At 38.6% G+C, this 23945-nt stretch overlaps 1 protein-coding gene across 3 annotated transcripts in view; it reads right to left on the reverse strand.

Moving 5' to 3' along the window:
• Positions 1–21786, reverse strand: part of RPS6KA3 (ribosomal protein S6 kinase A3) — a 72235-nt gene extending 50449 nt beyond the window's left edge. For 2 of the 3 annotated variants that reach the window (XM_087726447.1, XM_087726446.1), the window contains exons 1-5: positions 21284–21786; positions 14242–14298; positions 2721–2837; positions 1597–1678; positions 476–556 (exon numbers count right to left, since the gene is read on the reverse strand). In XM_087726447.1, the coding sequence (XP_087582573.1) occupies positions 476–556; positions 1597–1678; positions 2721–2837; positions 14242–14298; positions 21284–21361 (415 nt within the window). In that variant the 5' untranslated portion in view covers positions 21362–21786. Of the gene's footprint in view, positions 1–475; positions 557–1596; positions 1679–2720; positions 2838–4506; positions 4710–14241; positions 14299–21283 lie in introns of those variants that run through there. The other variant, XM_087726448.1, reaches the window with a different exon arrangement.
• Between the last annotated feature and the right edge of the window lie 2159 nt (positions 21787–23945).

Here is a 23945-nt window from a genome sequence, read left to right on the forward strand (position 1 = left end):
TGAGTGGCTTTTAAGTAATATTTCTAAAAGCTCAGTCCAGGCTATTTATTGGTAGAATTCCACACATGAAATTCTCCTGTCAGGAAAAAAAAGCATTTTCTAATTCCTTCTAATGCTAGACCATCCAATGTCAATTAATTTGTTGTTAGGCAGGGTCAATATTTTTACTGACAACACATATTTTTGAAGGATTATATATAGCGGTTATATAGACCTGACCTTGGGGGAAGTATGAAAGAACCATTAAGGATAGACTTGGCAACATATTGCACAGTCCATAAATTGAAGGAAGCATGAGGAATAAACTTAAAAGTAATCCCACCTTGATTTTGGGCTTCAAAATCCTGTTGTTATACCCTCCAACAATAAGCTAGCAGTCTTGGAATCTCAGCGATATCTGGATTTTTTTTCCCCTGGCCCTCCACAGAGATATTCTAATCAAATTTCATTGAATTACAAAATGTATTAAACTTACCATAATGTAACTTGACAATAAAGGGATGGTTAACTTCTACTAAGATGTCACGTTCCATTTTTGTCCGAACACGATCACGAACTATAAAACATTTAGTTCAAATTAATAGCTACTAAGTCAATTTGGACTTTTTGTTTTGGAATATCTAGTAATCTCAGCCCAAATGCTTTCCAGAACCAATGTAATATAAAATGTAGTAAATGTAATTAGGCAGCCAATCAAATACTTTTTTTCCCTTCCATGCAATCATGTATGATTCCTAGAAACTGCCTGGACAAGTCCCTATAGTTTTCTTGGCAAGGTTTTTCAGAAATGGTTTGTCCCTGCTTCTTTCTTAGGACTGAGAAAAAGTTATAAGCTCAAGATCGCCCAGCTGAGTTTGTGCCTAAGCTGCGACTAGGTCACAATCTTCCCGTTTCTAGCCTAATGTTTTAACCACTCTCAATCAAATGCTACTTGATAGCTAAAACAGACACATCTGCTGATGCCAACCTGTACTTCAGATAGCTAGCAGACAAGTTGTGACATAGGCAGAAGTATTATTATGAACCGTGGTGGCACAGTTGTTAAAATGCAGTATTGCAAGCTACTTCTACTGACTGCAGTTTGGCAGTTCAATTCTCTCCAACTCAAGGTTGACTCGGTCTTCCATCTTTCCGAGCTCAGTAAAATGAGGGCCCAGATTGTTGGGGGCAATATACTGACTGAGAGGGCTTTAGAGAGGGCTGCAAAGCTCTGTGAAAAGGTATAATAAGTGTTATTGTTAAATGCTATTATCATCATCACTTTAATAATTTCAGGATTGTTCTTCAAAAATATTGGCCATCACAAGTCTAATCTCTCCACAAAAGCACTGAATTACAAATACAAATAGGTGATCAGGGAGCTACTAATTTTATTATATTTCTACCCCATGCAATCTAGCAACTTGTATATAAAATAAATTATTAAACAATTGGATATTTGGCATAACAGCACCTTGACAACCTTCATTAACTTCTTCCTGAATGCAGGTAGTCCTCACTTAGCAACTCCCTCATATACTCAGTGACCATTCATAGTGATAACTATGATGAAAAAGTAACTTTTCCTTTAAAACATCTATAGGTTGCATAATTTACCTTTCAATGTTGCCTTTTTAAGCACTTTCATTGCATACAGCTGTTTGGCATCCGATCCTGAGATTTTTTTCACAAGAAATACCTGTAGCATGCATAAGTAAAGCCTTTTTAATGTCAAACACAACAATGTTATTGTAATAATCAGTTGAACTGGCCAACAATATAAAAAATAAGACTCTACAAAGCTTTAAAAATGTGCAAGTGAACAGAGCATTTACAAACTGCCCTCTTTTGAATTCTTACTGTAAATGTAAGAATTTCCAGCAGAAGCTGCTCCTAGCTGTCTATAAAGTATGTACATATGCATCTATACCTACTTAACTTCAATAGAAAAATGATGTAGTTGTACACGTGTATATCTCTTGCAGAAATAGATGGGAACAGATTCCAAAGCAGATGCATCAACCTGCACAAAGCAGCCTTTTTAACAATTTGGTATACACATGCAAAATTTATTAATAATGGTTTCAATTCTGCAGCTTTCAGGGGAATAAAATATGAAAAAGCCTGACTTCAGTTAGAGAAGTATGGCTGATCAGCACATACCAAGTATTATTCAACTATAAAATTCTCTAAATGTTTTATATTTTTCTGGTAAAAAAAAAAAAGTCCTGCCTACCTCAAAGTTAGGCTATTTAGTACTTTGATTAGATCCTGAAAAGGTCCTTTGAAGGTTGTAGGAAAAGGAAAGTAACTTTGTCTGTGACTCTTAAAGCAGCAGTATCTGTTTCTATGAACTTATGGCAGCTGGATCTTGGGAAAAGATGTGATTGTACTGAGGAGTTGCAGACGGATGTTATATTCATGGTCCTGTATGTGCTACAGCACTCTGAACCAGAATCCAAAGTATTGCAGAGTTTTATTAATGAAACAAGTTTTTATATTAATTCAACCATGGAAAATTGTGAGGAAGTACTTATATTTTTCTCCATTCATAATTTGTGAACAATCATTCTTAGTTATTCAAATCTGAGCTTGGACAGAAAACTAAGAAACAATTAAAGAACCTGTAGAAAGATTTGATAGGTGGAATTTAAAAACTAGATATTCATTTAGGGAATTCTGATTAGTACAGGCTGCCGCAAATACTATGATAGCTTTTACATATCCAAAGGCTGTCTTACCTTTCCAAAAGATCCCTGGCCTAGTACTTTAAGGAGTTCAAAGTGTGAAGCATCTGCTTTTTCATGCCCTTCTTTGACATGATATGTTATTGCAATCTCTTTAATATTGCCTTCTTCCTAGAAAATAAAATAAAATAGGTTCAATGGAGTTGTCATTTTTAAAAATATGTTTATTAGGACATATTATACAATAATAAAATGAAACACACAATATAAATTTAAAGAAAAGAAAAAGTGCAAGTGGATGTTAAAAAAGTAAATGGAGGAAAGAAAAGAAAAATAATAAAGAATTTATATAAAAGATCAGCTTGATTTTCTTTAAAGCAGATAAATAAATTCAATGTCAACCCTCCCTTTTTAAGATTATGTCATAATCCCATTCTTCCCATATTTCACTTTTCTAAACATCGAATCCATAAATCAACAGATCATTTTTTCTATTGCCAGCAAAAAGTCGATAAATGATTTCTAGTCACTAATAAAAATACTTGTTGCCTTCTCCCTAATTAAACAAGTCAATTTTGCATAGAGTGGAGTTTATTTCAGAAGATTTTTTAAAAAGACACATTTAATGAAAAAATCATAAGCAAGACAAAAACAGATTTCATTGAATATAATTTTGATGCAACAGGAAAAACAAACAAGTAGTCATGAGTAATGCTGCACTGAACTGTACACTCTGGATGTCATAGCAAAAAAATCCAGAAGTTCCCATTATGAAGCATATGAGAAATGATCAGCACTGATTTGGACAGCTCCTTCCCATGTCTACATTTAGCATAAAGTAAATAGACTTACTAAAAAAGAGTTTCTAGATTACTCTAGTTTCCACTAATCAAATAAATGTGTTTATATCACTATTTAAACATTTATTCACTAAAAGCAGTCATGTTTGTATCTAGTCACTCCTCCAAAGTCAAACAGGGCAACATATACAAAATATTTCTTTTATAATCTTTTGAAAATAAGATTTGGCTCAGTCAAATCATAGCTCCCCCACTTCCCTGAAACTAAGACCCGATCTTATTTTCTTTTGGGCTCAAGACTTTTTGGATGGCTTTTTTTTTCATCTTCTCTCTCTCCTCTACCTGTCTGTAACCACTGCAAGGCCACCACAGAGCTTCTGCCCACTGAAGCTGCCTCATTCATCACGGTTTGATTTTGCTTGAAATGCAGGAGAGGGAGAAAGATCAGACTTGCCTACACAATGGGCGGGCAGGGTGAGGAAAACACTTTCAGAAAGTGATCTGCGGGTGAGGAGGATTTTCCTGCTGATCCTACTTTCCTTGGGGATGATTAATGTGAGAACAAAGCAAACCCATTCAATTTAACCGCATACCAGTATCTACAGGCCGTTGGAAAGTGGGTTGGGTAAGCTATTGCTTCGACAGGCAGAGGCTCCATGGCGGCCTTGTAGTGGCATAGACAGATGGAGGAGGGATCACCCCTTCCTCCTTTGCACCCCAAAACCCCATCTTCCCTACGCACCAAGCCAGCCCAGGAGGCCTTCTCTCATCTTCTCTATAAATGGTGCCACACCAAAATGTTGTCAAATGGTGTCATTTGTGATGTGGTCAAGAAGGGAGATGCCTGATATCCAATGGAGCATTTGCATTTCCATGGCATGGACATAGCTTTCGGTCTCTGTTGTTGCTACCCAGCATTCAGTGCCATACAGTGCAACAGGACAGATGGTTGTCTTGTAAATCTTAAATTTAAGATGGATTGGCATTCATCTGTCATAACACACCAGTGAGTTCTTGCCAACGCATCCAGCTGTATTCACCTTTGCTTACACTTCGCCACTGATGTTGTCATTGCCTCGGAGGTGGGATCTCAAGATACTGAAAAATGTCCACCTTCTTTAGGCTTTCTCCACTTATTTGAAGCATTCCAGTCTGTAAGTACTCAGCTTTCTTGATGTTGAGGCTGAGTCCGAAATGGTTGAGACAATGTCTCCATGTTTGAACTTGCTGCTGTAGTTTGCCTCTGGTGGTGGAAGCAAGCATAACATCATCAGCATAGAGTAGAGGTGTCAAACTGGATTTCTTTGATGGCCAGATCAGCACTGTAGTTCTCCTCCATGGGCTGGCAGGGGGTGGGGGGAGAAACAGGACGGACACTTCCTACAGCATCCTGCCGGCCGAAACGGGGTCCAGGGGGGCATGCACTTCTGCTCCATTTTCAGCCTGAATGGCCTCCTGCAGCACTTAACTGGGCCAAACAGCATACAGGGGGGCCCCAAGCGCACCTCATTTTTGCCCTCCACGATCTCTTGCAGCACTCTGCTGTGCAGCCCATTTTCAATGCGGCCTGTTTTTGCCAGCTGAGTACTGCTGGAGGCTGGGGAAGCCAAAAATGAGTTATGGGCGGGGGGCGCATACAGCCCATTTTAACCAGCAGATGCACCACAAGCCAGTCTTTTAGATATTTATAGGCCAGCCCCACAGGCCAGATCTAAGCACCCCCGCAGGCCGGATCAGGCCCTTAGGCCTTGAATTTGATACCCCTGGTATATAGTCCAGGGTGCATTCTGCTGTAGGTCATGTGTGATGGTATCCCTGACTAGTATAAACAAAAGTGGTGACAGTGCAGAGCCATGGTGTATCCCAACAGTCACTGGGAATCTGTTGGAGAGACCAGCTAGGCATTGCACTTGGCTGCTGGTGTTCTTGTGTAGCATTTTGACCCAATAAATGAGTGGTTCAGGTAATCTGTGGTCCCGGAGGGCATATCAGACCAGTTTCATTATATTTATTTATTTATTTATTTTTGTAATAAGCTTTTATTTTATTTTATAACATACAAAGGGGGCGTTGGTCTTACCTGACATGCTCCTTCTCAGTGTGCTGAGAGAAAATCCAAGGAATGGGTTAATTCTGCCTGCTGCTCATTAGACTGAGTCTGTCAATCTTCTGGACACGCCTCTCCTGTCTGGATCCCCAGTTTTGATGAAGGTGTGGTGATTGACTTGACGTGTTTTGTTCTGATTTGGCCACTCCTCTGGACCAGACGGTCGCCTGGGTTTGGTTGGATTCTCTCTCAGCACATTGAGAAGGAGTGTGTCAGGTAAAATCTTCTCAAGTGTGCTGAAGAGAATCCAAAGAATGGGACATACCAAAGCCTACTTGTCCTAAAGGAAGACAGTGGTCTGGTCCTGAGTCCCCGACTCTGCATACACCTTCTGGAGAACACGTCTGGTGAAGGCCGCTTTAGTGGAAGCGAATGCATCCAGCTTATAATGTCTTATAAATGGGGATGGAGAGGACAATGTTGCTGCTCTTTATATTTCATCAATGTAAGCTTGAGTGGCCCATTGTGAATGCTGTCATGGCCACACTTCTAGTAAAGTGAGCTGTCACTTGCTGAGGTAATGGAAGAACATGAAGCTCATACGCTTTGGTGATGCATGCCCGTATCCGAGCCTACTGTCGACGCTGTAACCTTATTACCCAATGTAGAGGGTTGAAAGAATGCAAACAGGGATTCTGTCTTTCTAAAAGAAGCTGTTTTCTTAATATAGATCCGGAGAGCCCTCCTGACATCTAAAGTGTGCCATTTTTTTCTCCAGGGCATGGACCAAGCCGGGGCAGAAGTCTGGCAAAATTATTTCCTTTGCCTTGTGAAACAAGGAATTAACCTTGGGAAGGAAAGAAGGGTCCAATTGCAGATTCACTCTGTTAGAATGTAATACGCACAGGTCATCTCTTATAGAGAGGACTGCCAGTTCAGAAATTCATCTGGTCAAAGTGATGGCCACAAAAAAGGCCACCTTGCAAGTGAGGAAGCACAGGTTGGCAGATTGGAACAGTTCAAAAGGTGCAGAGGATAGACCCTATAGGACCTTGGGTAGGTTCCAGGTGGGATACCCGTGTGCCACTGGAGATTTTAAATTAGTTGCGCCTCTGATGAAGCTGCACACAATAGGGTATTGAGCAAGAGACTCCAGATCCCCGCATGATAATACAGAGGACAGAGCTGCCACCTGCCTATGTATCATATTGGGTGACAGGCCCTTGTCCAGTCCTTCCTGCAGGAATTTCAGGATCTGGGCCCCGATACATAGAAGGGGTCAATAGCACCCTTGGAGCACCAACCACAGAAGGCTTTCCAAGTGGAGTCATAAATCCGGTTAGTAGATGGCCTCCTAGAAGCCTGGATGGTCTGTATTACTTTGCTGGAGAAGCTGTCCAGCCTCAGAGCTCTCTGCTCAAATGCCAAATGGTCAGTTGAGCCATTGTGGTTCTGGGTGAATTAGAGCTCCCTGACTGAGGGAATTCTGTCTGGAGGAATCCTCCAGGGCCTGGACACTGACAGATTGCTCAGATCAGCAAACCATGGCCTTCTGGGCCAGTGGGGAGCCAGGAGCGGGATTCCTGCTCTCTCCGCCAGTACCTTTCTTATTATCCTTGGGATGAGGGGAAGCAGAGGAAAGGCGTATAGTAGCCCTCAGGACCACGGAATGCAGAGTACATTGAGCCCTCCTCCCCGGTGTTGCAAACCTATTATAAAATCTAGGTAGCTGGCTGTTTGATGGGGTGGCAAACAGGTCCAGAACCATTCGGACAGTGCCTTGAACAGGTCGGGATGCAGATGCCACTCTGAGTGGTCAACTGTGGTTCTGTTGAGCCAGTCCACCTGTACATTGGCTGTTCCTGAGATATCCTCTGCTCTCAGGGATAGGAGATGTTGTTCTGCCCGGAGTCCCAAGTGCTCAGCCTCTTGCATGAGGGACCTGGAATGGGTGCCCTCTTGGCGATTGATATGTCCCTTGGTGGCTACTTTGTCCGTCAATATGAGCACATTATGACCAGAGATTGTGTCCTGAAACCATCTGAGGGCTAAGTGAGCTACCCTGAGCTCTAGCCAGTTGATGTTGTTCCTCAGATCTTCATGAGACCACTGTCCCTGTGTCATCTGGGAGTGTAAGTGGGCACCCCAGCCGAAGAGACCGGTATCCATGGTGATGGTCAGACGATTCAGATGGTTTGGCTCCTTGAAGGCGCATCTCCTGGCAGTGGCCTGGGATATCCACCACTGGAAAGATTGGAGTACTTCTGGTGTAACCCGTACCTTGGTAGTTGAGTTGCTCCTGCCGGATCTTTGGTAAGGAAAGAGGAACCACTGTAAGGTTTTGGCAGGCAGGCGTGCACAGGGGACGATGGAGATACAGGACACCATCTTGCCCAGGAGTTGCAAGAGGATGGCCAGGGCACTGTTCGGTCTATCAGAAATAGCAGACATTCAAATAAAGTTCATGCTAATAACATTTCTTTTCTCTTTTCTTTTCTTTTCTCTAGACTGCTTATTGATAATAACTGCCTATTTAGGTCCGCTAGAAAAAAAAGCCATTATCGAGGAGGAGCCAAGGTCGCAACGTTACATTGTGCAGATTCGACTGTCCGAATTCGCCAATGACACTTTTGCCCCTGGATGGTCTGGCAGGACCTAAACCGTCCCGAAGAGATGGTGACTGGGAAGACAAGACCTTGCTGGTCGCAGGGACATCGCAAAGTCCCTGATCGACCCAAGGGAAGCGCTTCCAACCGGCGGCAACAGGTAGCCCCCCCCCCCGGCTGACATAGGTGGAGACGGCTCCAGAAAGAGAGAAATCAAAGTGTTTCCATCTGGTGAGGTTTTTTTTCTTTTCTTTTAGAAGATTGCCCTAAGAAACTCTATAGTTAAGCTAATTTAGTCCCTTAAGCAAGAACAAAGCGGCGTATTTAATCCCTATTGGACTGCCTTAGAAAGTTTTTTGCTCTTGCCTGTAACGATCTTTTGTGGATTGAGTGATTGCAATGTTTCCGTTTTTCCCGCTTGAGGTGAAGGGATCTATTTTTCTCTATTTCCCTTTACTACTTTAACTTTTTTGGCTTAAATTAAAACTCTTTTTACTTTAATAAATTTCTTCTTCTACTTGATACAATATCATATTAAAGATACTTAAGGAAAAAGGTTTTAAAATAGTCGAATCTGCCTCTTGGAAGCCCAAGTTTGAAGCTTTTTTTCCTTTGCTGTTGTTAACAATGTATTCTTTGTTCGCTCTTATCTGACTACACTGACTGTGCAACAGAAGGGTTTGGAACTTCTCTTTAAAACCTGATAAAGACCCAAGGTCACAAATAGTGGTGTGTGTGGAAAATATTTTGGCAAGAATTGGAAAAGGAAAGAAAAACTTTAGAACCCTTCTTTTTTGAAAACCATAAAAGAACATTTATTTAAGATTTAAAATAAAAATAGTCATATTCTTCAAAATCAGTGACAGGCTAGAGTGGCAGATAGTACCAAATTCTTCTTCTTGCTTTTTCTATATATTTTTCCTTACTCTAAAAAATGGAGTAATACTCAGATGAAGAAAACTTGGTAATTCAAAACATTTTGGCTGGACTTCAAAACTTCTCAGAAGGACTTGAGAGATTTGACAAGAAATGGGATAGGCTATAGAGTATCACAAAAAAGCCCCAGAAATTAAAGCGAATGAAAATACAGAAAACAAAGAACTCAGACGAACTTATAAATGGAGTAAACGTGAGTGAAGGTCGAGAGAAGGGAAGCTGGAAAAGTGACTTTGATAATTTGGTGCTCCACCCCAAACTCCAAGATGTAGGAGAAAAAGAAAGAGCGGAAAAGATGGAGTTAATAAGACAAATTTATTCAGAAATAAACCTGACAACCAAAGTTAAGCTTACACTAATAACAACTCAAGGGCAACAAAACCACATGAGAGATCATTTAAGCTTCAAAGTGCGGAGAGAAGTCTTAAACCCTGGAAAGGTCTTGGACAGAGAATTGACACAACAGCTGGCGAGAGAGGAAAGCCCATTTTGTTACTGGAAAGATACTGGTTAATAATGCTAATTGATGGAAAAAAGCTAGTTAATTATCGATGATTATTAAGTAGAGATTTTAGTACCTTATAGACTGTTTTAGATTACCGTTGAATATTTACCCATTAACATAAATTTACTATGATACTAATAGAGAAATAATAACCCTAGTTAGGATAAATAACCAGGCCATAGAAATGCTAATGTATATTTTGGGTAATTGTCAAGTAGAAATGTTAATATCTCTTAGATTGTCTTAGATGTCTAATGTTTATTTTCTTAGCACATACTTAACTAATTTGGGATTGAGGGGAAAGTCCTATAAATCTTATTAATAAATCATTGTTTAAAGATGGCTATAAAATTATAATATTGTGTGGGCCTGGAGAGGAGAGGTGAGATAAATAGTAAATCTCCTTTAGTTAACTACAATAATAACAATGAAATGTTATTATGATGAAAATGTACAACCTGATTTGAATGAAGTATATGTAACAATTGTGGAAGAAATGCACGGAATATATTTGTAACCAATCGATACGCTTTCAACAAGATGTAATGAAAGATGATTATTATTTTTTTGTTTAACTAAAACAATAAAAAAATTTCTCAAAAAAAACAACCCATTATCATTTCACTTCAGAGAAAGGCTCAATAACAGGAAAACCTGTTCAAGTGATTGTAGATAATCTGATGTATTTCTTAAAGAAGAAAGGCCACAAAAGCTTGAAGCCACTGGAGGAGAGTCTACAAATGTTAATACTGGCTGTGAAAGTGGTGCCATGCATTCGGTAGAGGTCAAGTCAGAGCATCCACTCTGCTGGAGTTGATTGACTGGTCTAAAGGCGTATATGAGCCACCTTTGATGTGCAAACTGACTACAGTGGAAATAAAGAAGTTCATTGACAAACCAATACAAGTACCACAATGGCCCTATCATACCCAATTAATAGAGAGATTTATAAAACGGGTCACAGAGGCAGCAAGCAAAGTGTATACACATGAGTAATGTGATTTCACATGAAAAATCAGAGGCCAAGTAAGTAAGACTTTTGAATAACTAATTTAAAAAAAGACAATGAAACTCACTTAAACATTTTTGTAACTTAGATAATTGCTTTCTGGTGTTAGTTTATGATTGCATGGATTATTTTTTGCTTAGCTAGATAAGATTCATGCAAAAAAACCTTTATTTTTTTGTAGCACGAGATGTAATTTTGAGAAGATAAATTCCAACAGTATTTGTGGGGTATATGATCAGATATGGGTACTAAGCTAAAGATTGTACAATTGCAAAAATAAAAGCAGATTTGAATTCTTGGTGTAAAGCCATATATTTCTAGAACCACTCACTGAAAAAAAAAATGCAAAAATTAATTTTCGCCCCATTAAATGACATGACCTATTAAGTACTTGGTACTACGATGTTCCAGTAGTTAAACATTTCCTATTAAAAGATCATCTATTTTTGTTCAAACCAACAACAAATAAAAAGGGAAAGAGCTTGTGTGCATTCAATGTAATGGAAACAAATTAGTGAGAGATTATTTAGAAAGTGTATAAGAAACTAATATGAAATTTGTCACACTAATGGATTTTTTAAAACTAATATATGAGCACTTGATGTAACCAATTGCTATTAATGAAGAGGAAAGAGAAAAAAAAATTAACAATGAATTGCCTCAAATAGTTACAGAGCATTAACTTTTAATTAATACTTTCACCTGTTTCATGTAATCATCTTTAATAATTAAATATTTCAATGATTTAATAGTTTGGTGTAGGGGTTAAGGTGCTGGCATAGAAACCAGGAGACTGGATTCTAGTCCCACCATAGCCATGAAAGCCAGATACGTAACTTTGAGCCAGCTTCTCTCTTTCTCAGCCCAACCATTTCACGAAGTTATTGTTGGAGGAAAAACAAGAAAAGGAAGGAACATTACGTATGTTTGCTGCCTTGAATTACCTAGGAATAAAGGCTAAACTCTAATAAATAAAAATAAACATTTCATTGAGTCTTCCTTCAACGCATAACATAGCAGAATGTACAATTTCCCATATAACACATTATTTTGTCATAACTTTACAGCAGCTCTATAAGGAATACGATTTTTCCTATGCTACTCATTGGGGACGATAGGATGGAATAAATGGCTTGCCTTAAATTACATCAAGTATTCACATCCAGGGTGAAATTCCAATCAGAATTTTCCTGATTTATAGCTTATTCTTAGTCATTTGTAGATCATCCTTAGTCATTGTGAAATACCAACTGAATAATTTTATATTCCTAGTTTTAAACAACTGACATTTATCTTTGATGAATGTTATCAACTATTTAACATTATTACATGATGATCAAGCTACACCAGTGAAATTAGCTTTTTATTATTTTTATTTGTACATATATAAAATTACTGTATATTTTTGTTGAAATAGCACTGGAGATAGACATCATTATATAATCTTTTGCATTCAATTCTCTGCAGGAATCCAAATTAATAGCCTCTCCAACATTTGTTTTCACTAATACAGGGGTTGTAATTGATTCTAAGCTTTAAATAGAATCTAAATTCCTATAACATAATTATTTTGTGTTCTCCACTCGGATGCTAAGCAGGTAAGGAAGTAAAATTAATTTATGCTCAATGATCACGACATACATTATCCTATAAATATTATATAAAAATTTAAAATTCATTTTAGTACATCTTTCATAAACAGCAATATACAATGCAATTAACACAAACCTGTACCATACAGTAGTAGCAATTGCACTAAATTTTCAACAAACCCAGATATCATCACTAGGTTGTCCATTAAAGGAAGAATTACAAAGCCTTTGTCCTTACAACATAATGAACATAAAAAGACAATTAAGAATATGATCAATTGATTAGATTTTCTTTAATGAATAGATATACCAAGTTTCCTACAAAAGTAGTTTGATTGTATTTTCTTTCTAATAATGCTGATGGCAATATGACATATCTACAGCTGTGTAAAAAAGCCCTGCACGCTTTACGGTTAATGACATTTTTTGGATAGGCCATTGATTTTATGATATTTTATACTAACTGCTATGCAAATATTGTTACATTTAAATAAATACTGGTGGTTTTTAAGTGAAAAGCATAAGCTATTTGCAATTGGTGCTGTTTGGATGGGCGCTGTGAATTTTCTTGCATGCTTACAATGCCTATTTACAATGACTATGAAAACAGATTAACTGATGCATACTCAGTGGCATACGTGTTGCAATTACTAAGGCTGATGCTAGTGTTTTGTTAACATTTTTATTGTTTGTGGACCTGAAAAGGACCATTTAGGTAACCAAACATGGTTACTAATATGAAACTGGCCAGCCCCTATTGCTTATCACCAGGCGGCATTGCTTCGGCATAGACTGTATAAGCCTTTGCATGTGATCTTTGGTGACAATGTGGTGCCAGGCTGCAATAATGGATTCAATCAGCTCCTGCTTGGTCTTCAGATGCTTCTTGCTTATTTTGTAACCAATCTTGGCCCACAAGTTAAGTTCAAATCCAGGCTCTGAGCTGGCCAATCCAGGAGTCGAACACCATGCTTCTTCATCCACTGCTGGACGGACTTGGCTCAATGACAAGGAGCGTTGTCATCCTGGAAGTAAAAGTCCTTCCCCACAAGTTGCTGAGCTGAAGGAAGCATGGTCTTTTCCAGGACTTTCATGGGCTTCCTGCAAATTGGCGAGTTAGAGGAGGACATGAAAGACTGGATCACACGTCACTGGAACAGTGGCTTTGCAGTTTCCACACAAATGATGATATATGAAGCCAAAAGCATTGCTGCCCAGAAAGGCATTAGGGATTTTATTGGATCACCATCGTTTCAGATTTATGATGAGATATGGCCTTGCCGTGTGCACCAAAACTAGAATTGTGCAAAAAATGCCAAGAGTATGAATCTAAGATTAGAGCACATATTAGTGAAATTACAAAGAAAAGATTCAAAGAAGTGAAGACTCATCTAGCTGTAATTCCTGGGGGTCTTACCAGTCAGTTGTAATCTCTTGACGTTTCAACAAACCATTCAAAGTGTGCATGTGAGAAGAGGGGGAAAAGTGGATGGCTGCTGGTAATCATGATCGTACACTATCATTCAAGTTTGTGAATGGGAGAAAACATCATGGCACTCAGTGAAGGACGAAACTGTTACACGGTCATTCAAAAAATGAGGCAGTGCCTTAGATGGAATTGAAGATGATACCATTTATGAAGGTAGCGAAGAAAGTGATATGAGTGATTGTAATATGAGCTTCCTAAATTCTGACACCAGCGACAATGATGAGTTCTTGGGGTTTCCAGAAAATTAGAAGAGTGCTTGAACCTTAAAGTCTCTCCTCATTTGTTAATGGCAGTGATGATGGTTCTTAATACAGCTGTTGACTTTACATAGTTGTAAAAATTATACATGGTTGTAAAAAATATTCTGCTATATTTTATTAAATATATTACTACACAATTTGTTTCAGAATATTCCCCGCCCCCCCCCCCAAAAAAAATTTTTTTAGGTGCATCTTATAGTTAGGTGCATCTTATATTCTTGAAAAACATGGTAAATAGTTGTTATAAAAGTCTTTATTTTTAAATCTTAGAAGTCCTCAGTCATGGATTGAAACAACTCAAATAAGGTGTGAATCTTCATATTCTACTTACTGTTTGTGGATTTAGTTCTTCTTCTCCCATAGGCTCATCCATTATTTGTTGACCATTCTACAAAAATCATAATTTAAAGAAGAGTTATTAGAGGAACTTTATTAGAGCAAATGAAGTGCAGATAGTTCTCATTTAGGGACTGCAATTGGTTCTAGTGACTTGATCATTAAGGAAAGCAGTCGCTAAATGAAAATCACATTATGACAAGTGTTTTCAATTTCACTTCAGCTTTCCTTTGCTTTGTCAGAAGGATATGATGTCAAACTCGATTTAATTGAGGGTTGCATCAGGTTGTGCTTGACCTCAGGGGTGTTGGCCAGCTCAACTCCACTCGTGTCGGGGATGCTTGTGGTGGCCCAAGCACTCTGCCAGGGTGAAAATAGAGGTTGGGTTCGCTGGCAGAGGATTGCAGGAAGCCGTCACAGCCAAAAACGGAGCTCATGAGGGGAGAGTCCTTTGCTGTTTCCAGGGCGGCCCCATGGGCCATATTTAAGCAACCCATGGGCCAGATCCAGCCTGCGGGCCTTGAGTTTGATACCTTTGGCCTAAACAATGGGAAAGGTTTCCAGAACTTAATTCATGAGAAAGTCAGGTAAAAGGGCAACTCTTATGGCCATTTAACCTCACTCTCTCACCTTTTGGAATGCTTACCCAGTGCTGGGATAATTAGCAAGAAGATAATTGATGTTTCTATTTACATTCATTGCAGAGGAAGGAATTACAAGAGAGTAAGCAAGCACACAATGGGGTGTACATTTTGGGTGTACACTTCAAAAGGAAGTGTACCAGCAAGCCCTTAAGGAGGGAAACAAAAACCTTTAATGTTAAATTCATTCATGTCTTGTTAGTATCAGACAGGAGCACAGACACATAAAGGGTTCTAATCAACTAATTAAGGTCACTGAGGTGAACTTGTTAACATGGCTAGCACTTTTTAGGAACATACTACCATTTTGGAAAAAGAGATAAGTTGCTTAGGCAATCTCTCCACTCTGGGGTGTGTGTATGTAAAAATGGGTCAGGCACTGCAACATGTACCAACTGACTATAATAGGAAACACATAATTGAAAGAGAGATGGATAAAAATATGGGCATTGGTCACAAAGTTACTTTTACTTTACTGCTGTAAATGAACAGGCGCTGTCCAAAGCAGTCAATAAACGAGGACTATCCATATCAGTGACGTGCGATGAGGTTTATGCCTGGTGAGGCACTGACACAGGGGTTTCAATTTTTTTTAGATTTGTGGACTTCAACTCCCAGAATTCCACAGCCAGGCATGCTCAGTTCCGATTTAAAGCAACAGCATTTTTCTCCTTTGCGAAATAAGTTTTCCTTCATTCTTTTTCTTCTCCCTCCCCCTCCTTCCTCCCTCCCTCCCCCCTCTCTCAAACAGACACACGCACACAGAAAAGTTGGGTCCCTCTTTCACTCACTCACTCACCCACTCTCAAACAAACACAAACACATAAGTTGGATTGGATATATTTTCCAATGGCTTGAAAGCAGCTCCTCTGCCATACCCCCCCCCCCATTCCCCTGCTGCCTTCCGATCCAAGACTTTGATTGCAGGGAGCCACGTTGCCTTTTCAAACTTGTAATCAGTGGAGCTGGGCTTATATACTTTTATCCAGGTGTGTGTGTGTGTGTGTCTGAAAAGGCAACGTTGCTCTGCATGCAATCAAACTTTTTCAATTCCTTCCCCCTCCCCACACATGCACCTTTTCCAGCTGTTTCAGAGAGGATTTCAATTCTGCTCTTGCCTGCCATCATGAAAAAAATGTAAAAGGAAAAGGCATTAGCTCTGAGGTCAGACTGAGCTAGTTGCTCCCAGAGCTTCTAAAAAAAACCCTCTACAGGAGGCAAGAGAACCACGTGCCTCATCTACATAAGAAATTTTTCGGCTTTTAACCCTTGCTTAGTTCTGCTCGAGTGATCATAAAGTCAGACTAAATGAGGCACCTGGTTCTCCTGCCGCCCCCTGTAGAGGGCACTTTTTAGAGGCTTTTTTACACTGTTAAGCACTAAGCAGAGTCATCCACTGTGACTCTGGCAGCAACTACCTCAGCCTTTTTCCTTTTACATTTTTTTTCTTTTCACGATGACAGTGGTGAGGCTTCCCCTGCCTGCATGTCCCTGATTCATATAAATAATTACATTAATCTTTCCAAGGTTTAATCAAAAACAATTTTCCTTTTTTAATTAAAAAAAAGATAAAACATAGTAACAATTGTCTTGTAAAACATAATTATAAAAAAATAGCAAAGCTACTTTTAGAGAAGCTAAACAAGATTGAAACAGGAAGGTATTGAAGTTAATTGGTATTCATATGTGCAAATACATTCTAGATACAATGAAGATCGAAAAAAGGAGTTTTTACAATAAAATGACTGAATTAGATAAAATCTTAACAGGTACCAATGAAAAGGTAATTAAAAAACTCTATGGCTACTTATTAAAGGTGAAACTTCAGGAGGAACAAGTCAAAGAAACTATGTTAGCCTGGGGGGAAAACTTTGGGCATGGGATTGAATTGGAGAAATGGCAAAAACTGTGGACTCAAAACTATAAAATGACAATGTCAACTGCATATAAAGAGAACTTGTATAAGATGTTTTACAGGTGGCATCTATCCCCAACGAGAATTGCAAGAATGTCCAAGAATAAATCCGAAAAATGTTGGAAATGTCATCAGACGCTGGGCACATACTACCACATGTGGTGGACTTGTACTGAAGCTAAAAGATATTGGACTAAAATCCACATGTGTTTGGAGAAAATAATACATAAACACATAGACTTAAAACCGGAACTCTTTTTATTGGGAATAATACCAGAAACATACAATAAGGACTTGAAATACCTGATCGTAAATGTTTTAACAGTTGCTAGAATTGTAATTGCCAAAAATTGGAAAAACGAGAAAGTACTATAACAGGAGGAAACTATTCGGAAAATAATGGAATGTGCCGAAATGAGTAAGCTTACATTTGAAATTAGAAAACGAGAGGACGAGCAATATTATAAAGTATGGGACTTGTTTTACCAATGGTTAGATAAAAAAAACCTGGGAATGAATCTGTTTACTTATGTAGTAATAGAAAGTTATAGTTATTGTTATGAAGTTTTTTTTCTTCTTGTTATGATATAGAGCACTATTCACATGATACATAAAGGACAATAATGATCTCAATGTATAAGAGTGGGATGATTTGAAAATTTTGGTATAATTATATGTAGTGACCATTTTATATTAGAAAGATCTCTGTATATTAAACGGACCAATGATGATGTAATGAATAATTGATATACATATGATTTGAAATACTTAACTACTATATGGATTAATAATTAATAATTGAAAACTTTTTTTGGAACTGTGGATGATTGGTGACATTATGGTCAATTGAAAATATGAATGTATATTATACATTAATGGGAATACTTTGTTCTAATCTCCGCTTTTTCTCCTTGGAGATAGGTGATATAATACTTTAAAGACTAATTGTTATTTGACAGATACTTATGAATTCAAGGAAATAAGGATTGTTACAAATGAAATAATATTAATGGTAATTTGAACACATAATGCTCAATGACAGCAAAATATTCAGTTATGTTTAATGCAAAACCAGTGATGTTATTCTTAATCTTAAGAATTGATGCACAAAAACATGTAACCAAACGACATGCTTGATGAAATGGAGGAAAGTTGTGTTTTTTCTTGCTTTGTTTTGTATGTGTTGTTTTGTTTAAAAAGAATAAAAATATATATTTTTAAAAAAGAATAATAACTGAAAATGGTAGATTAGCATGTAATTTAAATTATAAATAAAACTTATATTAGTATACAATAAGGAAAACATGTTTATTTATTTACAATGTTTGTTCACTGATACAGGAGAATATTTGTAGCTCAGGGTTGAAATAAGGAGTCTCAGACAGCACCAAGGACCCCTCAGTGTTCGTTTAGTTGAAAAATTAAACCTGTTCCCTAAACTATAAATAATGATTAATCAACTAGGCAGCAATTATTTTAAAATATTTTTAAAGTAGTTTAAAACAGTATGGGAAGCTTGAAATAATAGATTGTGTGTGTGTGTGTGTACATATGTACGTACGTACATACGTACATACATACATACATACATATGTATTGTCACAACCCCTGGTATTAAATACTAAATAAATAATAAATAAATAGGTACCAAATACATACCTATTTCCCTGGCTCAGCTGATAAAGGAGGAGAACCTTGTGGCTTAGTGGTTAACACATCTGCCTAATATGTAATACAACCCAGGTTCGATTCCCAGTAAGGGTATGGCTAACTAATGAGAGCTAAATAGCTTGAAATAGATCTATACTAGTCTCCCTTTATTTATATATCACCACAAATAGAACATATATATACACACACACACACACACACACACACACACACACACACACACACACACACATATATATATATATATATATAAACATAAACACCTAGGGGGGGGAAAATGAATACTTTATTCAGGAGCAACTGTTTTAAAATTATCATAAATTTGGCAAACAGATACCAGTAAAAATGTGTATTCCCTTCTACAGTAGTACTTAATTCTTGCATGAAACTTATCTGTTTGGGTTCCAGCCTGAGTCTAAGAAAAAAAAGATGTTGTATTTCCTTAAATATTTCAAGATGACCATACACAAATTATCTGGCATATAAGATATGGGTCTGCTCTACTTTGCAGACTTTTGACCACAGGTTTGAGTTCACCTTAAACTTATTTAAGCATATTTCTAAATCATATACTTCAGCTTCTAATCTATGTGCCTGCAATTGGTTGGCATTTCCATTTTTCCAGTCTAATGTCAAAATAGTTCTTTGGGATTTCTGTGCACTGGGAAAAAATCGATGCAGTCACTAAAATTTGACATTGACCTGATGGCATGTAATCAATAAGATAGCTGGAATAAAAGCAGTGGTTATCCTTTATCCATCATAACTTATCATCTGAGTTAGAAATGAGTGATCAAATTTAATTTCAAAAGATTTAATCCCCAGACACCGTTTTTAAAAATTGATTAAGATATATATATGCTTATAATTTCAACTGAGAAATATGTGTAAATGTTGCATTAAAATGTAATTATCAATTTAACATCTAGCAATAGTTCATCTGATTTTATTATTTTGAGTTATATTTTACCCACTAGGTTCTCTTTCTCATTTTATTTATTTAATTACTGGTACATTTAGTACTTTTGTGAAAAAAATATAAAATATGGAATTGTACTCTCCAGTGACAAACACCCACAAACATAAAATGGTAATCGTGCTGTCATCTATAGATTTTTTAAAAAAAATCATTCATAAGGTAAAACATAAAACAATATAAAATGGATTGAGTGGGAAACAAATTAAAACCTAATTATATACATTTAAATAAGGCAGATGCTCACAATAATTACCATTATCCCCCAAAATAAGAAAGTGAACCTTGTAAGCATCTAAAAATCTAAAACTTCTCTTCAGGTTTACTTGTTGATTTATTAAGCCAGGCAATCTAAATTTAGCCAAAATGTTTTGGATAAACTATTTTGAATTACTAGCAAACTGCTTCTTAAAACATATGAACTGTGAGAAAAATGTGTAAACAGATCATCAGTTACTCTGCCGGTGTCTTCCTTATAGCAGAAGCAGGATATGCAGTTTCCTTTTTAAAAAAGAATTTTAAAAAATGTAGCCCTGCAAACTTCTTTCTTTCTTCTTAAGACTAGGAGGAAGTTAAGCATCTGGGCAAAATGAGAGGAAGTGAAGGGAAGAATAATGTGAAGTAACCAGACACCACCAAAGGGAACAAAAGCAGCAGGAGTCCTTCAACTGTGTATTACCAAGGCTGACAATCTGGCAGCCCCACCCCAATATTACCTTCAAGAGGGAAAAACAAGGAAGATATGTTTATACTCTCCCTTGTTCTGCATTAGAAAATTCATATATAACAATCATTGAAAAATTCACAAGAAAAGGTATCTTTCTGTAGTGTTAACAGTGGGTGTAATATTTCTCTCCATAAACCGTAACAACCACAAAGAGAGGTTTTAACACTATCTGTATAAAAGAGACACAATACAAATACCCATTTCAAAAGGCCTCTTTATCACAGAAGATACTGTTGTGAAAAACAGGAACATTTTAAATAATCAGAAAGTATCTTAATAAATGAACATGAGAATGTCTCTGTGTGAAGAGAAATGGAAACAAAAGGCCTACAATCCAAACCATACTTTTGTAATTCGAAAGTGTTAAGTTTTGGGGGTCCCGTCCCCCCCAATATTCTCTTATTTAGAAGGAATAGCATTCTATAACCTACACACAAAAGGTTATTTGGAAAACCCTCCCTTTTTTACTTGTTTGCAAAGGAAATTAGTGAAAAGAGATAATAGGGTAAACACTTTCAAAATCATGTTAGTTTGCTGCAGGGAAGAAAAGTAATGATGTGTATTATAAAGTTTTATTCCAAAAGTCTGCTATACAAAACTCTAGGGTTATAGGAAGGGGGATTCAACAACTAATTTCCTCAGTGAAATGGAGGAAGTAAAGATAGACAAAGATTGTCACAAAGACTGAAAAATCGATTTGAGGTAGTGATATGAGACAATCTTGATGTCAAACAGCTTTGCTAGATAAATAGCTTCCATTATACTCCACCACCCTGGTTGGGAGTAATAAGATTTGCAGCACAATTTACTTCGAGGACACAGGATTAAGGCAGCCGGAGTTTAAGGCAAGCAGGAAGCGTTTTACTTCCTGGTTTCCGCCCAGCGCCTCTAAAGGAAATAAAACAAGGAAATAAGAGCGCGCCTGACTCTCTCCAGCATTCTCAGGAAAGACGGACGAAGAGGCAGCAACGGGGCAGTGACGCTCCTTTGCTGAGGTGACCGAGCTTTTCCTCCTGGTTCTCCCGCCCTTCTCCTGGTCCTGTAGGCGGGATTCCACGCGGTTGCCCAGCCTAACCCCGCAAATCCGGGAATGCCCCACGCACTTACCTCGACGTTGCTGCCGCTCTCGGCCGTACTCTCCACAGCCATTTTCTGCCAGGGGTCCGCCAACTGTGCCAAAGGCATCTTTCTTCTTTAACTTCAAGCTCCCGCCGTTGTCTCCTGCCACCCCTCAGGAACACCAAGACATAGGATCCCTCTTCGTTATTTTCCTCCCCGGCAAGGGAGGAGACTACCGGAGATGCAGCTCCTACCCCTCCGGATGAGGCAAGTGTACCCACGCCGGCGTAGGAGCAGATGTTCAACTGGAGGCTTTCGCCGCTCGGTAAATCTAATCTCAACGCTTCTCCCGCGGCTGGGGCTATTACTCACTTCACTTCCGCTCCCAACATGGCCGCGTCCGAGCGTACCTGCCTATCAAACAGAAGTTGTCTGCGTCATTCCCAAGGGCGGGACTGACCCAGTCAATCAGTTTATATCTCAGGTAGTAAAGTAACCGACTCAGAGCTGCGGGCTCTTTTCACGGGGGCGGGCGGAATGATGAGGGTAGTTTTGCTGGTGGAGGATTCTGGATACGTGAAGGTTCTGTCACGTACTCTTGAGCGAAATACTCTTCAGATACGACCGCTGTCCTCTGCTGCCTTTACTAAAGGCGCGTCATAGCTCATTCATCTCAAAATGCAGTATTCTGCGCATGAGGTCACATTCTTCTCCGTGGTCGCTTCCCCTCAACGTCAGTAACCTGATCGGGAATAATTGCCACCTCCCTTAAAGGATGGTGGCACAAAACGTGGTTGGGGATTCTTCAGAGTATAATTAGTCCTCTCTTCTTGCGTTTTCTTAACAGCCTTCATGTAAATGAAGACATTTTTAAAATGTCCCGTTACCCACTTTTTAACTTGGCTGGAAGACGGGCACTCCTCGACTCTGCTTGCACAAATTGTAGTACTCGTAAGGATTCGACCTATCCTTTACTGTGTTGTTAGTTGCGAAGTCTCTCCGATCGCGACCTCCATGGACAAGGTTCCTCCGGGCCTTCCTGTCCTCTACCATCCTCTGGAGTCCATTTAAGCTCACTCCTATTGCTTCAGTGACTCCATCCAGCCACCTCATTCTCTATCCTCCCCTTCTTTTGCCCTCAATCTTTCCCAGCATTAGGCTCTTCTCCAGTGAGTCTTTCCTTCTCATAAGGTGGCCAAAGTACTTGAGTTTCCGCTTCAGTATCTGGCCTTCTAAAGAGCAGTCAGGGTTGATCTCTTCTAGGACTGTCCAGTTTGATCGTCTTGCAGTCCAAGGGACTGGCAGAAGTCTTCTCCAGCACCATAGTTCAAAGGCTTCAATTCTTTGATGCTCAGCCTTTCTTATAGTCCAAGCTTCACAGTCATACATTGCAATTGGAAAAACCATAGCCTTGATTACACACACTTTTGTTAGCAGGGTGATGTCTCTGCTTTTTAGTATGCTGTCTAGATTTGTCATAGCTTTCCTTCCCAGGAGCAGGCATCTTAATTTCTTGGCTGCAGTTCCCATCTGCAGTGATCTTGGAGCCCAGGAAAATAAAATCTGTTACTACCTCCATTTCTTCCACATCTATTTGCCAGGAATTGAGAGGACTGGATGCCATTTTCTTAGTTTTCTTAATGTTCAGTTTCAAGCCAACTTTTGCACTCTCCTTCTTCACCCGCATCAAGAGGCTCTTTAGTTCCTCTTCACTTTCTGCCATTAGAGTTGTATCATCTGCATATCTGAGGTTGTTGATATTTCTCATGGCAATCTTAATTCCAACTTTTGATTCATCTAGCACTGCCTTTTTCATGATGTGTTCTGCATATAAGTTAAATAGGCAGGATGAAAGTATACAGCCTTGCCGGACTCCTTTCCCAATTTTGAACCAATCAGTGATTCCGTGCTCAGTTCACACTGTTGCTTCTTGACTCGCATATAGGTTCCTCAAGAGACAAATAAGATGGTCTGGTAGTCCCATATTTTTAATAACTTGCCATAATTTGTTGTGATCCACACAATCAAAAGGCCTTAGCATAGTCAATGAAGCAGAAGTAGATGTTTTTCTGGAACTCCCTAGCTTTCTCCATGATCCAGCGTATGTTGGCAATTTGATCTCTAGTTCCTCTGCCTCTGAAATCTTGCCTGTACTTCTAGTAGTTCTTGATCCACATACTGCTGGAGCCTAATTTGTAGGATTTTGAGCATAACTTTACTAGCATGTGAAATGAGTGCAGTGATGCGATAATATTCAAACTATCGCATTGAATATTCTTTGGCATTGCCTTTCTTTGGGATTGGAATGTAAAACTGACATTTTCCAATCCTGTGGCCACTGTTGAGTTCCCCAAATTTGCTGGCAAATTGAGTGGAGTATTTTTCCTGCATTGTCTTTTTAAGATTTTGAATAGCTCAGCTGGAATACTGTCACCTCCTCTAGCTTTGTTGTTGCTCAGATTTCCTAAGGCCCATTTGACTTCACATTCTAGAATGTCTGACTCAAGGTACTGACCACCCCATCGTGATTATCAGGGACATCAAACTTTTTCTTGTATAGTTCTGTGTAATTTTGCCACCTCTTCTTAATTTCTTCTGCCTCTGTTAGATCCCTGCCATTTTTGTCCTTTATCATGCCCATCTTTGCATGAAACAGTCCTTTCATATCTCCAATTTTCTTGAAGAGATCTCTGGTCCTCCCTATTCTATT

This window comes from Thamnophis sirtalis, unplaced genomic scaffold (genome assembly GCF_051295495.1).
Source record: "Thamnophis sirtalis isolate CommonGarterSnake01/CBP01778 unplaced genomic scaffold, rThaSir2_p1.2 scaffold_12, whole genome shotgun sequence".
NCBI lineage: Eukaryota > Metazoa > Chordata > Lepidosauria > Squamata > Natricidae > Thamnophis > Thamnophis sirtalis.